A 22,954-nucleotide genomic window follows, 5' to 3' on the forward strand; every position below is an offset into this window, starting at 1 on the left:
CAAAAGGAAGACTGCTTCCAGGTGGGGCCAAGGCCAACGGTGCCGTAATCCGAGGCCTGGAAGCCCTCTTAATGGGATCCATGTGCCGCTGGCTGAGTGCGCGCACCCGCCCTTGGGGGGGGGGGGTGTTGAAGGCACTTGATGGGAGGCAGCTGTGTCAACAGGGCTCCCAGTGGGGCCCTGCCAAAGCCCCCTCTCCAGACGACCAAGGTGCTGAGTTGGGGGTCTCTGTGGGGAAGCTGGGGTGCACTTTCAAGGAGTCTCTTGTAGGGTTTTTCCTGCCCCCTTTTTGGCCCAGCTTCGCTGCGTGGGAGAAGCAAGGAGAGTGAGTCAGACCCACAGAAAGTCCCCTCCTCCAGGCCCTGTCCTTTGGGCCCTTACCATCAGGCTCCCTCCAGATCCCTCCCAACTCTCCCACTTATGGGACTTCTCGAAAATAACACTATGTTAACAAAATTTGAAAAAGTTTCTGTTTCTGGTTTGAAAGTGTTATTTTCTGTTTAATCATGCGGTCCGTACCTTGAAAGTAGTTGTTCTACTCCAGAAACTTCATTTTTGTGGCTGCCACAAACTAAGGAGAATTGGTTGAGACTCATTGAAGTGCTAGAGCAAAATGTGCTGCAGGATGTTCCTCCTGCACAAACAAAGTTTTTGCAATTGAATCAAATTTTCCCATGTTTTTATGATAGAACCAATTAGGAAATGACATTTATAACTCAGGAATAAAAATTGTGTTGCATAGTATAACAACAACAACAACAACAATGACCTTTCTTCCCCACCTCTCCTCATGGCTCGGGGTTACAACATCAGCTAAAACATATAAACATCTTAAACATTCTGTAAAATACACATATTAAAACATATTTCTATAAAATACATATTAAAGTACACAGAACAAAGACGAAAACGCAAGACGTAATTTTAAAGTTGCTTCTGGTGAGAGAGGCCTGGCCGTCTGCAGGGACGTTGCACAGGGGATGCTCGAGTGTTTTACCATCTTGTGGGAGGCTTCTCTCATATTCCCGCTTGAGAAGTTTGAGCTGACAGAAGGGAGCTCATCCCCGCTCCCCGGATTTGAACCGCTGACCTTTCAGTCAGCAGTCCTACCAGCACAAGGGTTTAAGCCATAGTGCCACCATGATTTAAACTGATTGGGTTGGCCTTCTGCTAGAAGAGACAGTTCTTTAGGTAGGTTTCATGCAAAGGCCACCCCTTTGCATAAGGGAGGGCTCTTGGCATGGAAGGAGGCTTTGCACATCCTCACTTGTTTGGTCTTACTGAAAAATGTGTTTGGTTTTGAGGGCAAAATTCAGGATCAGGTTTTTTTTTGCTGTTCTGGCTTTGGAGCTGGGGGTCACAGGCATGGCCAAGACCAGGGGTGCCACTCCCACTCCTCCTCCTTCCCCCCATTATTATTATTATTATTATTATTATTATTATTATTATTATTATTGCTGTTATTGACTTCTTTTTACTATTATTATTTTATTGTTATTATTGACCTATTATTATTATTATTATATTGTTATTGCTGTTATGGACACCTAATAACAAGTTTTATTGCTGTATTTGTTATGCTGTTGTTTTATTGAGGGCCTTGGCCTTTGTAAGCCTCACCGAGTCCTTCGGGAGATGTTAGTGGGGTACAAATAAAGTTGTTAGTAGTAGTAGTAGTAGTAGTAATAATAATAACAACAACAACAACAACAACAACAAAACAACAACAACAAAACAACAACACTATATTGTTGTTATTGGCATTATTATTATTATTGACCACCTATTATTATTATTATTATTATTATTATTATTATTATTATTATAACTATTATTATTATTATGTTGTTGCTTTTATGGACCAATAATAATAATAATAATAATAATAATAATAATAATAAATATATTGCTGTTTTTGGCATTTTTATTATGGACCACCTATTATGATTATATTGCTATTAACTTATTTTAATGATGTATTGTTATTATTATATTGAAATTATTATTGATTGCCCATTATTATAGTTGTTATTGGTATCCCACTTTTTCTCATGAAAAACTCAGAGCAGACCCCAAGGACCGTTCTTGCCCTGAAATTCACCCCTTCCTTCCTTCTTTCCTCCTGAGAACATAAAAAGGGGACCCCTTTTCTCCTTGCCCCATAGCAGGCTGAATGGGAGGTGCATTGGACACCAAAGGGAGCCTCTTCCGCATCTAAATGGCAAAGGAAGAAGGGGGCTCTTTGGGGGGCTCCTCCAAGGCATTGCACTCACGACATCCCTGGGGGCCAAAGAGCAGGGTCTTCATCTTCACTGCCCCTCTCTCTCCCACAGAGATACAAACACACATACACAGTACAAACATTTTATTTTTGTACAAAAAGGGGGGCATTTATAGCCTGGTTTTACAAAACAAAGTACCTCTGTATTAGAACAACAACAACAAAAAGCTTTCCCAGAAGAAATGGGAAATAATCCTGTGTTTTATAAATATGCTCTCAAAGTCTGTAAAGCTTTCCTTCCCTTTGAGGGCAGCCACTGGGCTGGGTTTCTTCATCATCACCCTCTTCTTCCTCCTCCTCCACCCCTCCCAATAAAAGAGACCCCTGTTCCTTCATCTTCCCTTTAAGAGGCCACAGCAGATGGGGACCTTTTTGTGGCCAGGGCAGGAAGGGGCCCCTCTTGCCTTGTTGCTTTTGCAGAGGGGCTTCTCTGGGGCAGGGTTTGGCCTGAATCCAAAGTTAAGCCTCAATGGGAAGGCCCCCCTAAAAGTAGGAAGGCCTCTGGGGCCTCTGGGATGTTGGGGTGGCCCCGCTTCCTGGCATAAGGGGTGCCTGGTGGTCTAGGCCATTTGTGGAGAGTGTTTTCAGGGGCCCGGCCTGAACCCCCTCCATCTCCAAGGGCCCGAGAGGGGCCTGGCCTCCTTCTTTGCCCGAGGGCTTGCTCCGCTGCTGCTTCCTCCTCCTCCGGACACAGAAGGAGATGGCTGCCACCCCGGACACCAAGAGCAGGACTGCAGCCGCGGCCGGGACCACAGCTATGGCCAGGTCAAGGGGAGGCTCTCCATCAGAAGGCCCCCCTTGTTGCTGCTGCTGCTGCTTCCTTGCAAGGGGCAGGGTCCGGGCCTCGGCACAGAGCTGCTCCTCCTGCTCCTCTCTGTCCCCCAGGGGTCCCAGGCAGAGCTGGTAGGAGGCATTGGGCCGTAGGGCCCGCAGGGTGTAGTCCGGCAGTGAGGCCGGCAATTTCAGGGTCAGGGGGCGCCTCTCAGGGCCGGAGAGACTCCAGTAGGTCAGGCGCAGGCCCTTGAGCCAGGGCTTGGCACGGACATAGCTTTGCAGGTCTAAATTAAGAGAGGTGCCACCTGGCAGGGCCTTCACTGCCATCTGTGAGGGATTTGCGGGGATGGATGACGATGCCGTTGTTGTCGTCGCTCGGACCTCGCTCTCACAAAACAAACCAGCGAAGCCTGGCAAGCAGAGGCACTCCAGGTGGTTTCCGGTGCCCAGGTGGCAAGTGCCGCCATTGAGACAGGTCCCAAGGGGGCAGAGGGGGGCTTCCGGGAAGGGGGACGGTGTGGGAGAGGGGCCGCCATTTGCACTCAATGTGCTGGATGCTAGTGAGGCAAAGCTGCTTGTGGCCAGCTCTGGTTCGGCCGTAGTAGCCCTCTGCGTGGTGGTGGTGGTGGTTGTTGTTGTCGTCGTCGTGGGGCAGCCAAAGTCTGCATACCGCATCTCCAGGAGGGTCCGGCCAGCGTTCTTTGGGGGGAAGTGGCAGCGGGTCTCCTCTGGCCGCCTCAGCGAGGCCTTGCCTTCGTCCAGCCAGGCCACCAGCCAAGCCATGGGGCAGAGGCAGTTGAAGGGGTTCTGGGCGGCCGCCAGGGCCGTGAGCCGTGGGAAGGCACCCAGTAGCTCCGGGGTCAAGGCAGTCAAGCGCAGGTCACTGAGGTCCAGCTCCTGGAGGCCGCCCAGGTCCTGGAAGTCCTCCGGCTGCAGCCGGGCGATGCGGACATTGCCAGCCAGGCTGAGTTTGGTCAGGGCGGGCAGCCCCCGCAAGGCCTCTGAGGGCACTGCCTCCAGGCGGTTGTGGGAGAGGTCCAGCTCATGGAGACTGCCCAGGCCGCGCAGCAGCCCCTCATCCAGCCGCTCCAGGCCCAGTCCGGCCGCCTTGAGGGACTCCAAACTGGGCACTCCTCGCAGTGCATGGGGCTCGGGGGCAGCGGTCAGCGGATTGTTGCTGAGATCCAGCAGCAGGAGGGCTGGCAAGTGCAAAGGGGGCCAGGCCTGCAGACGGTTGTCCTGCAGCTTCAGCTCCAGGAGGGTCTCCAGAGCATCCAAGGCCCCCTCCTGGACACTCCGGATGCGGTTCCGGTCCAGATAGAGGCGTTCCAGGAGGTGCAGGCCATGGAAGCTCTCATTGGTCACCACCTGGAGGCGGTTGGCAGAGAGGTCCAGGTTGCGGAGGGCAGGCAGCGGGCCGAAAAGCCCCCAGGGCAGCACTTCCACTTGGTTCTGGGAGAGGTCCAGCAGCTGCAGGGCTGGCGGAAGCCCCCCGAAGCTCTCTGGGCTCAAGGTGTGGATGCCGTTCTCAAAGAGGTACAAGCTGGATGTCTCTGGAGGGAGGCCCTGCGGCACCGACTGGCTCCGGCCAGAGACGCAGAAGGCAGTCCGGGGCTGGCTGCACTGGCACTCAGCAGGGCAGCCCTGAGCAGCAGTGGGGGTCCCCAAGGCTAGCAGGAGCAGCAGCGGAGGGAGCAGGGCCCACAGCCCCCAGAGCCCCATGTCGGCGTCCTGCAAGATAAGAAGAAAGAGGACCAGTGAGGCCTAAAGCAGTCCAGGGACAGGGTTCCAGTGGGTCTAAATGTGAGCAAAGAGTGTCTTGCAGCAGCTAAAACAGCCTATGCGATTCTTGATTGCCTGTTCAGATTAAGAGAGGTCAGGTCCCATGCTAATCTGATTTAGGAGAACTACTAGACCACAAACTGAACACAAGCCAACTGTGTGAAGCGGCTGCTGAAATGGCCAAAGCGATTCTAGCATCAATAGTGTTGACATGGAAGGAAGTCCCTCTGGGAATCTGGGGAAGTTCAGCTCAGAGAAGAAAAGGCTGAGAGAAAGAGAAATGACAGGCAGGTTTGAATATTGGAAAAGAGGTCCCATTGAGGAAGGAGGGGGCAAGGCTTGCTTTCTGATGCTCCAGAGATACAAAGCAGCTCTGGATCCCAGAAGAGATTACACCTAAACATTAGGAAGGAGGTCTTCCTGTTTGATAAGCCCTCCTGATAGATGGCCATTAGGCCTGGGTAACAACGGAAAAATTTGTTTCTAAACTCGTTTCGTTTTTAGGGGGTCCATTGCGTTTCGTTTTTTAAAAAAATTCCGAATTTTTCTTTTTAAAAATTTCGTTATTTACGAAATTTCATAAATTTCGAATTGATTCGTTAATGGCGGACGCGATTGCACAATACGCTAAAAAAACCTCCAAATGGGACAGGGGGGACTTCTGAAGCTTCCCTCTCCCTCTGTTGTTGACTGTTGGTGTGATAATTTATTTTTTTATCACTGATAAAACAAACAACAACTATAAAACTTGCACCAGACATACGGAAATAATAACGAAACAATTTCGAAACGATTTTGAAACGATTTCGAACCAATTACGAAACAATTACGAAATAAATTGAAAAATTCGTTTCGATTTTTAGTTGCTCCTGCATGGCTCAATATCGGATCGTAAGCTAATTTAAATACGAATCAATAACGAATTACGAAATTAACAAACGAAACCGCCCAGCCCTAATGGCCATCCAACCTCCTCCTAATAGTAGTAGTAATAATAACACTATGTAACAAAATTTGATTTTTTTTCTGTTCCTGTTTTGAAAATGTTCTTCCTTTTTAATTATGCAATACTTACTTTGAAAGTAGTTGTTCTACTCCAGAAACTTCATTTTTGTGGCTGCCAGAAACTAGGTTGAATTGGTTGAGTCTTGATCAGGTATTCATTGGAAAACGATTGCTGAATGTGCTACAGGATGTCCTGCAAAACAAAAGTTTTTGCAGTTTAATAAACCTTTTCTGTGCTTTTTTAATGCTAGAAACTATTAGGAAATGAGATGTATAACCCAGGAACAAAAATCGTGTGACGTAATAGTGTAATAAATAGAACCATAGAAACCTATAGTTGGAAGAGACCTCAATGGTCATTCAGACCAACCCCATTCCATCAGAAATCCACAATCTGATTTCATTCAGCCTCTGGAGGTTTTTCAGCAGATGCTTCCAGATGGCTAGATGAGAAGATTTACTCAGAAGATCACAGAATCATAAAGGCAGAAGGAGTCCGTAGAGGTCATTCAGTCCAACCTCCTTCTTCCCTGCAGGAAGGCACAATCAAAGCCCTCCTGGCAGATGGCCATTGAGCCTCTGCTAAAAACATCTGGGGAAGGAGACTCCATCCCACATAATCCAGTATCAAACAGCTCTTCGCATCAGGAAGATCTTCCGCAGACCTAAACAGTCCCCAGGCGCTGACCTCATTTCTGATCTCATTCTGCATCATAGTCTTTCCTCCTCCTCCTCCTCCTCCAAAGGTCAGGGGAAAATTCAAAATAATAATGCCGTGTAAATAAATAAATACACACACACACAAAATAGCAAAATCAGAATAAATAGGTGTCAGGTGAGACTTCTCGGGCAGCCTTTAGAAGTATGTACTTCTACTGTAACTGACAGGAGAAACTCTGGAGGATGATGGGAGATAAAGTCTGGCCCACTAAGGTAACTTTTCATGAAAGAAAGGAAGGAAAGAAAGGAAGTATAGGGGGGAAGGAAAGAAAGGGTAGGAAGTATAGAAGGAAAGAAGGAAGCAACAGAAGAAAATGTAAAGGGGAAGGAAGGAAAGAAAGGGCAGGAAATATAGAAGGAAAGAAGGAAGCGACGGAAGAAACTATAGAGGAAGGAAGGAGAGAAAGGGCAGAAAGTATAGAGGGAAGCGACGGAAGAAAGTATAGAGGGGAAGGAAGGAAAAAAGGGCAGAAAGTATAGAAGGAAAGAAGGAAGCGACGGAAGAAAATATAGAGGAAGGAAGGAGAGAAAGCAGGAAGTATAGAAGGAAAGAAGGAAGCGATGGAAGAAACTAGAGGAAGGAAGGAGAGAAAGAGCAGGAAGTATAGAAGGAAGCGATGGAAGAAAGTATAGAGGGGAAGGAAGGAAAGAAAGGACAGGAAATATAGAAGGAAATAAGGAAGCGACAGAAGAAACTATAGAGGAAGGAAGGAGAGAAAGAGCAGGAAGTATAGAAGGAAGCGACGGAAGAAAGTATAGAGAGGAAGGAAGGAAATAAAGGGCAGAAAGTATAGAAGGAACGAAGGAAGCGATGGAAGGAAGTATAGAGAGGAATGAAGGAAAGAAAGGACAGAAAGTATAGAAGGAAAGAAGGAAGCGATGGAAAAAGTATAGAGGGGAAAGAAGGAAGGAAAGAACAAAGTATAGAAGGAAAGAAGTGACAGAAGGAAGTATAGGGAGGGAGGGAGGAAAGAAAGGGCAGAAAGTATAGAAGGAAAGAAGGAAGCAACGGAAGAAACTATAGAGGAGAAAGAAGGATAGGGCAGAAAGTATAGAAGAAAAGAAGGAAGTGATTGAAAAAAGTATAGAGAGGAAGGAAGAGAAAGAGTGAAGGAAGGAAGAGGAAGTATAAAGGGAGGAAAGGGTGGATAGGAAATATAAAGAGGAAGGAACAAAGGAAGTCAGGGATAGGGAGGGAGGGAGGGAGGGAGGGAGGGAGGGAGGGAAGGAAGGAAGGAAGGAAGGAAGGAAGGAAGGAAGGAAGGAAGGAAGGAAGGAAGGAGAGGGCAGAAAGTACAGGGAGGGAAAGAAGGATGTCTAGAGAGAAAGGAAGAGAAGGAAGGCATCACCACTGGGGTGGCCAAAGGGACTGGCAGCAGGTCTTGCCCCCCTTTGAGGCAGAAAGACCAGTCCAGTTAAAAGTGGGGGCTTTTGGGGGTGGGCCTTGGAGGTCTTATCTATCTGGCTCCTCTCCTTCCCTCTCTGCCCCCCAGGATCCCATCTGTCAGCTCTTTTAATCAGGGAGTTAATTATCTCTGGGGAAAGAAGCAAGGCCGTGCTGGGGAGGGAGGGGGGCTCCTCTTCAAAACCGGCATCACGCAGACAGGTAATAAAGTCTGGAATGTGCAGCTGGAGGGAGGGAGGGAGGGAGGGGGCCGAGAGGGGCCCCCCTTTTGGCAGGAGTTTGGCCAGGCTGCCTTGCAGGAAGGAGGAGTTGGTTCTGGACCAACAAGAGCAAAGGCAAACACAGAAAGAGAGAAAGGAGAAGGGGCTCTTAGTGGATTTGGACCCAAAAGGCAGGTGAAGCCTTTGGTTGGATCCTGCAGCCACATTTTTTACCATTCTACTGTAAGGTGGGCTTCCTCGGAGGGTAGTGGATTTCCCTTCGTCTTTAAATATAGCCTGGATATATTTGGGCCAATCTTGATAAAATAGTGAAGATTAGAGACATCACACGGGCAACAAAGGTCCACATAGTTAAAGTATTCCCTGTCGTAACCTATGGATGAGAGAGCTGGACCATAAAGAAGGCTGAGCGAAGGAAGATAGACACTTTTGAACTGTGGTGTTGGAGGAAAATTCTGAGAGTGCCTTGGACCGTGAGAAGATCCAACCAGTCCATCCCCCAGGAAATAAAGCCCAACTGCTCACTGGAGGGAAGGATATTAGAGGCAAAGATGAAGTGCTTTGGCCACATAATGAGAAGACAGCAAAGCTTGGAGAAGACAATGATGCTGAGGGAAATGGAAGGAAAAAGGAAGAGGGGTTGACCAAGGGCAAGATGGATGGATGGATGTCATCCTTGAAGGGATTGGCTTGACCTTGAAGGGGCTCTGACGTGGAACGAAGAGTCGGAAGCGACTGAACAAACAACATGTTTGGGCTGTACCTAAGTTAGATGGCAGAATGGGGTTGGACTAGATGACCCTTGGGGTTCCCTTCCAACTCTAGTGGCCTCTCATGAAAGGAGAGGGACCATCGAGCAAAGGGCTGGATGGCCATATGTTGAGAGGGCTTGGACAGAAGGGAGTTGTCCCCAATGGCCCATTGGGGTCTTTTCTAACTCGATGAATCTATAATAATGATAATAATTCAGTTCTAATACAAGCCTTTCCCCTCTTGTGGACCCTTGACCTGCCAGGTGGGTGGGGCGTGCTTGTGGGGCCCTTTCTGATGGATAGATGGGGGGGGGCATCCTGGGTAATGGGAGCCAGGTGTGGGGTGGGGGGCAGACCCCTCCTCCTGCTCTTATTGGAGGGGCCTGGAGTGCTTCATGGGCAGGGATCAATGGGGAGGGGGGCCTCCTGATTGCAGGGTCAGCGGAGTCCGGTTTCAGAAGATTGCCTGGATGGGGACTGGGAAGGGGACTGTGCTGCTGCAGCCACCCCAGGCAAGAATCTCAAGCTCCACATTTAGTTTTATTAAAGCTGGGGCGGAAAATGCACCCCATTTTCTCAAATCCAATGGTCACTTTTTTGGTTAAATGCCAAAATTAGGGTGCGCACTAGATTTGTGTCGTATAGTAATCAAAGCAAAAGGGGAAGCTGCTTCAGGAGCTGTACCTGGAGCTCTTCTTTGAGGGACAGCATCTCAAATTAAATTGCCATGTCTCAATGCTATGCAGTCCTGGGATTTGCAGAGAAGATTCAAGGCCTTGCAAAACTACACAAAAGCAATGAGAATGGATTCATTCTGCATAGATGCACCCCAAGGTTTTTTTTTCCCCTGTCCCTGGAAACTTTGGTGTCCGAACATTTTTGTTTATAATGAAGGAATTCTAAGCAGGCAGCAACCGCAATTCGCAGCTTTTGGGGCCAAATTACAAAGAGGACACTTTTTGTGTATTACATTCAGCAGCAAAAACTTTTTTTAATTTTAGGGTTTTTGAAAATTCAGGTGTGCGTTAGATTCGATGGTGCATTAGACTCAAAAATATACAGGGTACTAATGTCTCCATTTCTGGAGGTTTTGAAATAGAGATTGGATGATCTTATTTTGGGAGGGTTTGGATAGTAAGTCCCTGCATAAGGGCAGAAGGGGGTTCGACTAGATGCCCTTTGGAGGCCCCTTCCTCTCTTGGAACGTAGAGTAGTTGGGGTCTCTGTCCCGAGGGCTTGGATTGTGTCTTTTTCTGTCAGGCAGAAGGGGTTGGACTGGATGGCCTTTGGAGGCCCCTTCCTCTCTTGGAATGTAGACCTGTTGAGGTCTCTTTCTCTGGAGGTCTTGAAGCAGAGGCTAGATGGCAATCTGTCCAGAGGGCTTAGATTTTGTCTTTTCCTGCTAGGCAGAAGGCAGTTGGACCCGATGGCCTTTGGAGGCCCCTTCCAACACTGTGATTCTTTGAGTCTATAAGCAGAGACTGAATGGCCATCGGCCAGGAGGGATTAGATTGTGTCCTCCTGCCTGACAGAAAGTGTGGGATAGACAGGATGACCTTGAAGGCTGACTTCCACCTCCTAGGATTCTAGAGCTTGCCTTTTGCAGCTCCCAGCAGCCTTCTTCCTAAATAAATGCACTGAGTTGCGTTCTTCTCAATGGCCAACCTGATATATCCAAAGACGAGAGGGAATTAAATGGCTAGAAGGTTGGCTGCCCCCCTTTTCCCTCAAAGCTTATTATTCAAACAGCCGTGGGCCTATGCTTTTTGCAAAGATACTTTTTGGACGGCAACTCCCAGAATCCCCCGGTTTCCACGGCTTAATGTAGATTCAAGCCCTGGCCTCCAGAGTCACGGTTCAGTAAAGAAAGAAGGAAAGAAAGAAAGAAAGGGGAAATTCTTCCCCACTAAGTGCAGGATGTGCATACTTTCCAGGCCTCTGGCTCAGCCCAGACCCAGCTTGAACTGGCACCTTGCCCCTCCGCCAGCCTTGCCTGCGGTGACATCCAAGGCCTCTAATCCACATCAGATCCTCCCTCATGCCAAAGTCAACCCAAACACGAGCCCCTTGGCTGCCTTTCTGCTTTCCTGGCAGGGCTGCAGGCCCTCTCTATTGAGGTGCCTTTTGAGAATGTCTTCCTGTACAGCAGAACGGGGTTGGACTGGATGACCTTTGGCATCCTTTACAACTCTAGGATTTGGTGGCTGCGTGGCTGACCATCTGTTGGGAGGGACCGCATGGTGTCCTCCTTCCTGGCAAAAGGGGGCTGGTCTAGATAGCCCTTGGGGTCCTTTTGAACTCTAGAATTCTGTGGCAATTTGTTGTTATTGTTGTTATTGCTATTATCATTATTTTAAGCAGAGGCTAGATGGCCCTCTGTTGGGAGGGATTGTGTTGTGTCCATGCCTGGCAGAAGAGGGTTGGACTGGAGGGCCTTTGTTGAGGTCTCTTCTAACTCAGGTTGGATGGTGATCTTTCAGGAAGGCCCAGATGGTGTCTTTCGTGGCACGAGAGGGTTGGATAGGATGTCTCTTGGGGTCCTTTCCAGCTCTAGGATTCTATGATTCTATATTACTACTACTACTACTACTACTACTACTACTATTACACTGAGACTGGATGGACTTCTGTATCTATGCCTGGCAGAACAGAGTTGGAGTGGAGGGCTTCTTTGGAGTCCCTTCTATTATTCTGTGATAGGTGGGGTGGCCATCTGTCGGGAGGGATTGGATGATGTTCTTCCTGGCAAAAGGGGATTGGACTAGATGACCCTTGGGGTCCTTTCTAGCTCTGGGATTCTGTGATAGATAAATAGATGGATGGATGGATAGATAGATAGATAGATGAGATAGAGATACACAAAGCTAACACATACCAGGGGTTTGAGCCTTTGGGACCCCCTCCCAACCCCCCATGCCCCATCTGCTCCCAAGATGCAGCCGCTATTTTAAAAGAATCCCCTCCTTAAAGGGGGCTGGCAGTACTTCAGAGGCTCCCTTCCCGCCCACAGCATTCCTTCCTTCCTTGAAATGCAGCCCCCCACCCCAAAAAAAGACGTCTGGAGACGGCTCCGGAATTATTGCATTGGAAACACCTGGGGTCCCTGGCGCTGCCAAGGAGGAGGGGGCCATGCTTTGTACTTAGGTTTCACTCTCCCTTTCAGCCTTGCAAAAAGGGGAGCTGCCCCAGGCCTTGATGGGAGATGCCTTTGGGCAAGAAGAGAGGGGGTCTCAGGGCCCCCACGGCTCTGCAGCGCTCCCTATGGTCGCCCTCTTCCTGCTTTGCTTGACAGGGGTTCTTTGTGCCCGAGTCCTTTGGCATGTACAGTGGAGGCCCTTGGTAACATATACTATGGTGATTTATGGTGGCATATACTATCAAGGCCTATAGTCTCCATAGTATATGCTACCATAAATCTCTGCAGTATATGCCACCACAGCCCTCTGTAGTACATACCACCCTAAGCCTCTGTAGTATATGCCACCATAGGCCTCCATAGTATATGCCACCATAGGCCTCCATAGTATATGCCACCTTATGCCTCCATAGTATATGCCACCTTATGCCTCCATAGTATATGCCACCATAGGCCTCCATAGTATATGCCACCTTAGGCCTCCATAGTATATGCCACCATAGGCCTCCATAGTATATGCCACCATAGGCCTCCATAGTATATGCCACCATAAGCCTCCATAGTACGTATGTGCCACCATAAGCCTCCATAGTATATGCTACCATAAGCCTCCATAGTATATGCTGCCATAAGCCTCCATAGTATATGAAACCTAGACCTCTATAGTATATGCCACCATAAGCCTCCATAATATATGCCACCACCAGCCTCCATAGTACGTATATGCCACCATAAGCCTCCATAGTACGTATATGCTACCATAAGCCTCCATAGTACATGCTACCATAAGCCTCCATAGTATATGCCACCACAGACTTCCATAGTATATGCCACCATAGGCCTCCATAGTATATGCCACCATAAGCCTCCATGGTATATGCCACCATAAGTCTCCATAGTACATATATGCCACCATAGGCCTCCATAGTACGTATATGCCACCATAAGCCTCCATGGTATATGCCACCATAAGTCTCCATAGTACGTATATGCCACCATAGGCCTCCATAGTATATGCCACCATAAGCCTCCATGGTATGTATATGCTACCATAAGCCTCCATAGTATATGCTACCATAAGCCTCCATAGTATATGCCACCACAGGCCTCCACAGTATATGCCACCATAGGCCTCCATAGTATATGCCACCATAAGCCTCCGTGGTATATGCCACCATAAGCCTCCATGGTATATGCCACCATAAGTCTCCATAGTACATATATGCCACCATAGGCCTCCATAGTACATATATGCCACCATAAGCCTCCATGGTATATGCCACCATAAGTCTCCATAGTACGTATATGCCACCATAAGCCTCCATGGTATGTATATGCTACCATAAGCCTCCATAGTATATGCTACCATAAGCCTCCACAGTATATGCCACCATAGGCCTCCATAGTATATGCCACCATAAGCCTCCATGATATATGCCACCATAAGCCTCCATGGTATATGCCACCATAAGTCTCCATAGTACATATATGCCACCATAGGCCTCCATAGTACGTATATGCCACCGTAAGCCTCCATAGTATATGCCACCATAAGCCTCCATAGTATATTATACCATAGACCTCCATAGTATATGCCACCATAAACCTCTATAGTGTATACCACTATTAACCTCCATAATATGTATCGCCCTAAGCTTGCATAGTATATGCCACCATAAGCCTCTGTCGTATGTGCCATCCTAGGCTTCTGTAGTATATGCCACCATAAACCTCCATAGTGTATGCCACCTAGGCCTCTATAGTATATGCCATCATAAGCCTCCATAGTGTATATCATATAGCCCTTGGTAGTGTATGCCACAATAGGCCTTGGTAGTATGTGCCACCACAGATCAACCTGTGCATGACACTATAGATAGTATATGCTGCCATATATCTATATTGTATATGCCACTTTGGGCCTCCATAGTATGTTCTGGGAGCTAAGGTTTCCTTATGCCACCATAGATGTCCATAGTATATACTGAGAGCAAGGTCTCTGTAGTATACACTGAGGGTGGGCAGTGGACTCTCTCCTTCATCGGAGGTAACCAAACAGAGGCCAGGCAGCCACAAATCCTTTGCTGTAGAAAGGGGCTGGACTAGATGGCCTTTGGAGTGCCCCTGTCTTCCCATCTTGCCTCCCTTCCTTGGATTTCTGGGAAGGGAGGAAGGAAGCACTTCCTGCTGCCAACGTGTCTGCGGCCTGCCGAGCAGCGTCTGCCGGCCCTTCAATTACCGTCCCCGCTTGTTGGGGTCAGGGGCAGGCGGTGCCAGGGTTCGTCCCACTGCGGTCGCTGCCACCACTAATTGCGGGCTGTCCTTGTGGGGAAGCAGGGACAAGGATGGGCAGTGGCTGAGCCATCATCTCTTCTTGCACTTGATGGTGATGATGATGTCCCTTCCTGGCAGGGTTATTTAGGGTGCTAGAAAGCCCCCTGCATCCAGCCTCGCCCGCTTTGTGCCTTGCGGGTGGGGACCGAGGGGCAGCAATTAGGGTCACACCACAGAGAGAGACAGCCTGCCATTATGCAGCAGGGAGGGATCCTTGGATGGGCTGGAAGACGAGAAGGAGGAAGGCTTGGGCCTGGGAGTGACCCGGAGCCAAGAAGACCGAGGGCATGGACCCCTTTTGTCCTCGCCTGCCTTGAGAAACCCCTCTCTGCCTGTTATTGTTATTACACTATGTGGTATGAGTTTTGTTCCTGAGTTATAAATGTCATTTCCTAATTGGTTCTATCATAAAAATAAGGGAAAAGTTTATTAAACTGTAAACACTTTGTTTTTGCGGGAGGGACATCCTGCAGCAGCACATCTTGCTCTAGTTTTTCAATGAGCATCTCACAGAGTCTCAACCCATTCAACAAAGTTTGTGACACAAAAAAACAAAGTTTCTGGAGTAGAACAACTTCTTTCAAAGTAAGGGACGCACAACTAAACAGGAAATATCACCTTCAAACCAAGAACAGATTTTTTTTCATATTTTGTGACATAGCGTTATTATCATTGTTGTATTATTATTTGAAACACAACAAGATTAGTACACAGCGAACAAGGTCACTCTGCTGGCTGTTGTATTGGATCACACATCGGACACTTCCCAAGTGTCTAGGACTATGTGATGTATCGGTGAATAATGCGTGCAGATCCCAGTAGGGTGGCCTTTTGCAGCTGGCAGATGGAAATTTTGTCAGCACCAATTGTGTTGAAGTGCAGGCCAAGGTCTTTAGGCACTGCACCCAGTGTACCGATCATCACTAGGAACACCTTGACTGGCTTGTTGTTATTTTTATTGTATTATTATTATTATTATTATTATTATTATTATTATTATTGACACAAAAACACAGTATGTCACAGCAAACGAGATCTATATGCTGGATTTCATATCACAGAATCACAAGTCAAACACTTCCCAAGTGTCTAAGACTGTGTGATTATTATTATTATTATTATTATTATTATTATTATTATTATTATTATTTCTTACCCGCCTTTCCTGGTGGCTCCTTGAACCAAAAGCAGTGGCATTTCCTCTGGCCTAATGGCCACCTTGGCCACTGCCAGGACAATAGCTGACCTTCCCTCTGCCCCTGCACCTCGACCACTGACCAACTGAATCCCCTTCTGCTAGGTAGGAAAAGCACCATCAAACCCTCCTGACAGATGGCCATCCAGCCTCTGCTCAACGACAACAACAACAACAACAACAACAACAAAAAGAGAATTCTAGAGTTGTAAGAGACCCCAAAGGACATCCTGTCCAACCCCCTTCTGCCAGATAGGAAAAGCACAATCAAAGCCCTCCTGACAGATGGCCATATAGCCTCTGCTTAACAATAACAACAAAAACAGCAACAACAATAATGATAGAATGCTTGAGTTGTAAGAGACCCCCAAAGGGCATCCAGGCCAAACCCTTCTATTAGGCAAGAAAAGCACTATGAAAGTGCTTTTCTCCTGACAGATGGCCATATAGCCTCTGCTTAACAACAACAACAACAACAAACCCCAACAACAATAATGATAGAATGCCAGAGTTGTAAGAGATCCCCAAAGGGCATCCAGGCCAAACCCTTCTATCAGGCAGGAAAAGCACTATCAAAGTCCTCCTAACAGATGGCCAACTAGTATCTACTTAACAACAAGAAAAGCAACAACAACAGAATGCCAGAGTTGTAAGAGACCCCCAAATGGCATCCAGTCCAGCCCCCTTCTGCCAGACAGGAAAAGCACTATCAAAGCCCTCCTGACAGATGGCCATCTAGCCTCTGCTTGACAGCAACAACAACAACAGAATGCCAGAGTTCTTAGAAACCCCCAAAGGACATCCAGTCCAACCCCCTTCTGCCAGGCAGGAAAAGCACTATCAAAGCCCTCCTGACAGATGGTCATCAAGCCTCTGCTTAATAATAATAATAATAATAATAATAATAATAATAATAATAAAATGCTAGAGTTGTAAGAGACCCAAAGGGCATCCAATCCAACCCCCTCCTGCTAGGCAGGAAAAACACAAAGCCCCTGCATCATCATCATCATCATCATCATCGAATGCTAGAATTGGAAGAGACCCCCAAGGGGCTTCCAGTCCAACTCTTTTCTTTCTCCCTGGCAGGGAAAGCAAAACCAAAGCCCTCTCGGCAGATGGCCATCCAGCCTCTGCTTAAAAGCTTCAAAAGTCCTGGCAGTACACAATGGTAGTGACTCTACACCCCCCCTTTTTTTCAGGTGTTGAGGAGGAGGAGGAGGAGGGAAAGAGCTAAGGCAGGCTCCTTTCCAAAAAGGAAACTGATCCCAGGGATTGGGAGCCAATGGCGGCAGCAGCAGGAGCGTGGGAGGGGAGTCTGCACCTCCGTTTCCCTGACACACAATGTGCATAATGTGCAAGAAGGCCTCTCTTTCCCCATCTCCGTCTCTCTCCTGCGCATTCCAAGGCCATGAGGCCATGGCTGCCTTTCTGGTTTTCTGTATTTGGGGGGGGGGGGGGGGGGGAGGGCAGGTGAGCCCAAAGGGAAGCAAAGCCACAGCACCCCAAGTTGGGAGGGGCCTTTAAAGGAGACCATCTAGTCCAGCCCCTTCTGCCACATAGAATGACACAATCCGATCCCTCCCAACAGAGGGCCATCCAGCCTCTGTTTCAAAACCTCCAGAGAAAGAGACTGCACTGGACATCATGGCAGTCAGTATTACACTAAAGTAGGAAAGGGACCCCAAATATCATGTAGTCCAACCCACTTCTCCTATGCAGAAGGACACATTCAAAGCCCTCCCGACAGATGGCCTTCCAGACTCTGCTTAACAACCCCCAGGGAATGAGACTTTCCTGGCAGCATAATCTACTGTCAAGCCTCTCCAACTTTCAGGAAATTCTTCCTAATGTTTATTTGGGAACATCTTTTCTTGCCATTTGAATCTATGCAGCCGCCTCTATTGTATTGGCTTATTTTATCTGCTGATATCAGAGTAGTTTAAAGCTGATATCAAGAGTAGTTTAAAGCTTTAAAATATAATAATAATAGATTGCTGTGAGTTTTCTGGGATGTATGGCCATGTTCCAGAAGCATTCTTTCCTGATGTTCCGCCCACATCTATGGCAGGCATCCTCAGAGGTAGTGAAATCTGTTGAAAACTGAGCAAGTGGGGATTATATATCTGTGGAATGTCCAGCGTAGGAGAAACAACTCAACACTCAGGGGGATTCCAGAGAGGAAACAATCAGGGCCAGCTAACACCTCCCAACAAAGGATTCCGCCAGGCAGGAAGCAGCTAGGCTTTGAACCTTTAAGGCCATTCAGTGCTAATCAAGGTGGCCATTTGTAATATTCACAGTTGCCTCAAACAAAGAAGAATTCTTTCTCCCACCCTGGACTTTCCACAGATATATAATCCCCACTTGCTCAATTTCCACCAAACCTCACAACTGAGGATGCCTGCCACACATGTGGGCAAAACGTCAGGAGAGAATGCTTCTGGAACATGATCATACAACCTGGAAAATGCACAGCAAACCAGTGATTTCGGCCATGAAAACCTTCGACAACACATAATAATAATAATAATAATAATAATAATAATAATATACAAATATATAATATATTATATAATATAATAATATAATATATTGTATTATATAATAATATATTGTATTATTATTATTCCCACTTTCTTCTCTTAAAGGAGACTCAGAGTATGAAAGCCTTTGACAACATATAATAATAATAATAATAATAATAATAAATATTCAATAATAATATAATATAGTGTATTATAATTATTATTTCCTACCCTCTTCTCTTAAAGGAGACTCAGAGCATGAAAGCCTTCGACAATACATAATAATAATAAATATACAATAATAATACATTATATTATACAATAATATAATATAATGTATTATTTTATTCCCGCTTTCTTCTCTTAAAGGAGATTGAGTATGAAAGCCTTTGACAACACATAATAATAATAATAATAATAATAATAATAATAATAATAATAAATATTCAATAATAATATAATATTTTATAATATAATGTATTATAATTATTATTTCCTACTTTCTTCTCTTAAAGGAGACTCAGAGCATGAAAGCCTTTGACAATACATAATAATAATAAATACACAATAATAATATATTTTATTATAATATAATATAATGTATTATTATTATTATTATTTCCTACTTTCTTCTCTTAAAGGAGACTCAGAGCATGAAAGCTTTCGACAGCACATAATAATAATAATAATAATAATAATAATAATAAATATTCAATTATAATATAATATAATGTATTAGTATTATTTCTTACTTTCTTCTCTTAAAGGAGACTTAGAGCATGAAAGCCTTCGACAATACATAATAATAATAAATATAGAACGATAATATATTATATTGTACAATAATATAATATAATGTATTATTAATATTATTTCCTACTTTCTTCTCTTAAAGGAGACTCAGAGCATGAAAGCCTTCGACAACATATAATAATAATAATAATAATATATTATTATTATTATTATTATTATTATTATTTCTCACTTTCTTCTCTTAAAGGAGACTCAGCAGCTCACAACACTACAAAAGGCCAAATTACAACCTACCACAAATAAACATTAAAATAGAATTAAACACAGAATAGTTTAAACAAAGTGTAGAACAGTAGTCTACACTTGCGAGGGTCAGGGTCACAGGATCCCTGCAAAGCTGCCAATGTAAATAAGGTCCCGGAATGCTATTTTTGTGACTTGTGCATTGGGGAGCCCTGGCGGAGGGCGAGGCATGCTGGGTTTTGTAGTCCTAAATCTGCCTTGTGAAGACTGAGGCCCCATGACGCGCTGAAAACCGGCTTTCAAGGGATTGCAAATGTCATAAGGCCTTCTTAGGCAAGGAATAAGACGTCAAAGCGGTTGGGCAGGTTCTTTCCTCCTGTACTTTTATTTTTGCGCCAATTCAATTAACCAGCCAATTAAACGCTGTGCAATTAAGGGAGGGCTCCCTTCTCCACATGTAGACCTGTGCAGATCCAACCCTGGCTGCATCTACACCAGGCATGGGCAAACTTGGGCCCTCCAGGTGTTTTGGACTTCGACTCCCACCATTCCTAACAGCCTCGGGCCCCTTCCAAAGGAAGGGGCCCGAGGCTGTTAGGAATGGTGGGAGTTGAAGTCCAAAACACCTGGAGGGCCCAAGTTTGCCTATTCCTGATCTACACTGTTGAATGATGCCTGTCTATGGTTTGGGATGTTGTATTTGCATTGTGGTTGAGGCAGCAGAAGAGGAGGCTGAAGACCTTGCCAAGAGCAATTAAAAGTGGTGCCAAACCGCATTAAATCTGCAGTGCAGATGCATCCACTTCCATAGCTGTTTCGGGGGGGGGGGGGGATGTTCCGGGAAGACTTAATGATTGCCTCTGTGCCGAAGCTTTGGGGTTTTAAAGAGCCAGAAAAACTGCTTGACAAGGAAGCAAAAGGGAGGGACGGCAGAGGTAATGCCAACTGGTTTATGCAGTCAGGCAGGGAAGGAAGGAGAGAACGAGGAAGGAAGGATGGAAGGATGGATCTGGGCACCATTCAAGCCCTCCTGACAGATGGGCATCCAGCCTAACCTTGTCATTATTATTATTATTATTATTTTATTATTATTGATTATAATGATACCATAGAATCCTAGAGTTGGACCCCATTCAATCCCAGCCACCTTCTTCCAGACAGGAAGGCACCATTCAATCCCTCCTGACAGATAGCCATCTGCTTGAAATCCTTCAGAGAAAGAGAGTTCATATATCACTAGTTCAAAGGGACCCCCCAAATTGCCAACTACTCCCTCCCTCTTCGGCCATATGGGAAGACACATTCAAAGCCCTCCCGACAGATAGCCATCCAACCTATGCTTATCGTCATCATCATTATTATTATTGATGATGATGATGATACCATAGAATCCTAGAGTTGGATCCCATCAAATCCCAACCACCTTCTTCCAGTCAGGAAGGTACCTTCTTCCAGGCAGGAAGACACTTTCAAAGCCCTCCCGACAGATGGCCATCCAACCTATGCTTATCGTCATAATCATTATTATTGATGATGGTGATAATAATAATAATACCACAGAATTCTAGAGTTTGACCCATTCAATCCCAACCACCTTCTTCCAGACAGGAAGGCTCCATCCAATCCCTCCCGACAGATAGCCATCTCCTTGAAGTCCTCCAGAGTCCACGCCCAAATAGTCTATATATCACTAATTGGAAGGGATCCCCAAATGCCATCCGATCCCTCCCCCTTCTGCCATATGGGAAGACACATTCAAAGCCCTCCCGACAGATGGTCATCCAGTCTATGCTTATCGTCATCATCATCATTATTGATGATGGTGATAATAATACCATAGAATCCTAGAGTTGGACCCATTCAATCCCAAACCACCTTCTTCCAGACAGGAAGGCACCATCCAATCCCTCCCGACAGATAGCCATCTGCTTGAAATCCTTCAGAGAAAGAGAGTCCACGCCCAAATAGTCTATATATCACTAATTGAAAAGGATCCCCAAATGCCATCCAGTTCCTCCCCCTTCAGCCATATGGGTGGGAAGACACATTCAAAGCCTTCCCAATAGATGGCCATTCAACCTATGCTTATCGTCATCAATATTATTGATGATGGTGATAATAGTAATAATACCATAGAATCCTAGAGTTGGACCCTATCCAATCCCAACCACCTTCTTCCAGACAGGAAGGCACCATCCAATCCCTCCCGACAGATAGCCATCTCCTTGAAATCCTCCAGAGTTCATGCCCAAATAGTCTATATATCACTAATTGAAAGGGATCCCCAAATGCCATCCAGTCCCTCCCCCTTCTGCCATATGGGAAGATACATTCAAAGCCCTCCTGACAGATGGCCATCTGGACTCTGCTTGAAATCCTCCAGAGAAAGAGAGTTCACACCCAAATAATCTATATATCACTAGTTGGGAGGGATCCTCAAATGCCATCCAATCCCTCCCCCTTCTGCCATATGGGAAGACACATTCAAAGTCCTCCTGTCAGATGGCCATCCAGCCCATGATGATCATAATCGTCATTATTATTACTGATGATAATAATACTATTGAATTCTAGAGGTGGATCCCATCCAATCCAACCCCCTTCTGCTATGAATTAAGGCACCATCAAAACCTTCCTGACAGATGGCCATCCCCGACTCTGCTTAAAATCATCCACATAAATTATTATTATTATTATTATTATTATTTGATACACAACAAGACTAGCACACACTATGCTGGCTGTTGTATTGGATCACACATCAGTGTCTCGGACTATGTGATGTATCAGCAAAAAAGGCGTGCAGATCCGAGTAGGGTGGCAGATAGTAATTTTGTCAGTGCTGATTGTGTTTAAGTGCAGGCCAAGGTCTTTAGGTGCCGCACCCAGTGTGCTGAGCATCACTGGGACCATTGGGCCAGAGTCTTTGCATTATTATGATTATTATGGTGGCCTTTTGTAGCTGACAGATGGTAATTTTGTCAGCGCTGATTGTTTTTAAGTGCAGGCCAAGGTCTTTAGGCTCTGCACCCAGTGTGCCGATCACAATGAGACTCTAGGACAGGCCTGGGCCAACTTGGGCCTTCTAGGTGTTTTGGATTCCAACTCCCACCATTCCTGACAGCCTCAGGCCCTTTCCTTTTCCCCCTCAGCCGCTTAAGCGGCTGAGGGGGGAAAGGAAAGGGCCTGAGGCTGTCAGGAATGGTGGGAGTTGGAGTCCAAAACACCTAGAAGGCCCAAGTTGGCCCTAAATGATAGAATCCTAGAGTTGGAAGGGCCCCCAAAGGCCATCCAGTCCAACCCCTTTCTTCCAGGCAAAGCACTCCCAGCACCTGCTCAATAATAGTTGGAACGACACCCAGGGCAACCCCATTTCTGCCAAACAGGAAGACACAATTCGACCCCTCCCGACAGATGGCCATCTAGCCATAGCTAACACTGGGAAAGAGAATGGTTGAGAAAGATCTAGAGTTGGAAGGGGTCCCAAAGAGCCTTCCCATGCCTGCCATTGAGGGGAGCACCACCCGACCCCTCCCGGCAGATGGCCATTCAAACTCCAGAGGAGGGGACTCTCCTTGACTCTAATTTCTGATGGAGTTCCATTGTGTCCCAGTCTCAGAAGCAGCTTCCCTCCCATTTAATAAGGGACCCTATCCTGGAGGAAGGGAGGGGACGCTCACCTTCAGGCCTCCTTCCTTTCGGGGGGAGAACCCCGGCCCAGGAGACCCTCTTCCCTCCGTCCGCTCTGGAGCCCGTGCCTCTCGCCTCCAAAGGCAGGAGGAGGAGGAGGATCAGGAGGGGGCGGGGCTTCTGCACAGAGGGGCG

At 46.6% G+C, this 22,954-nt stretch overlaps 2 protein-coding genes across 4 annotated transcripts in view; one reads left to right on the forward strand and one right to left on the reverse strand.

Moving 5' to 3' along the window:
- Positions 1 to 22,954, forward strand: part of LOC132782061 (mitochondrial import inner membrane translocase subunit TIM16-like) — a 78,679-nt gene that overhangs the window by 30,999 nt on the left and 24,726 nt on the right. The gene's annotated exons all lie outside the window — the stretch shown is intronic.
- LOC137095247 (vasorin-like) lies at positions 2,351 to 22,924 on the reverse strand. The gene is made up of 3 exons (XM_067461704.1): positions 22,810 to 22,924; positions 5,913 to 6,035; positions 2,351 to 4,786 (listed from the first exon to the last, which is right to left on the reverse strand). Exon 3 carries the CDS (start codon positions 4,775 to 4,777, stop codon positions 2,765 to 2,767), a length of 2,013 nt encoding a protein of 670 aa, XP_067317805.1. The 5' UTR covers positions 4,778 to 4,786; positions 5,913 to 6,035; positions 22,810 to 22,924; the 3' UTR covers positions 2,351 to 2,764.

This window comes from Anolis sagrei, chromosome Y (genome assembly GCF_037176765.1).
Source record: "Anolis sagrei isolate rAnoSag1 chromosome Y, rAnoSag1.mat, whole genome shotgun sequence".
Lineage (NCBI taxonomy): Eukaryota > Metazoa > Chordata > Lepidosauria > Squamata > Dactyloidae > Anolis > Anolis sagrei.

What these genes read in the sequence shown, in the direction of transcription:
- LOC137095247 (XM_067461704.1), bottom strand. Translation starts at nt 4,777, where the DNA reads ATGGGGCTCTGGGGGCTGTGGGCCCTGCTCCCTCCGCTGCTGCTCCTG.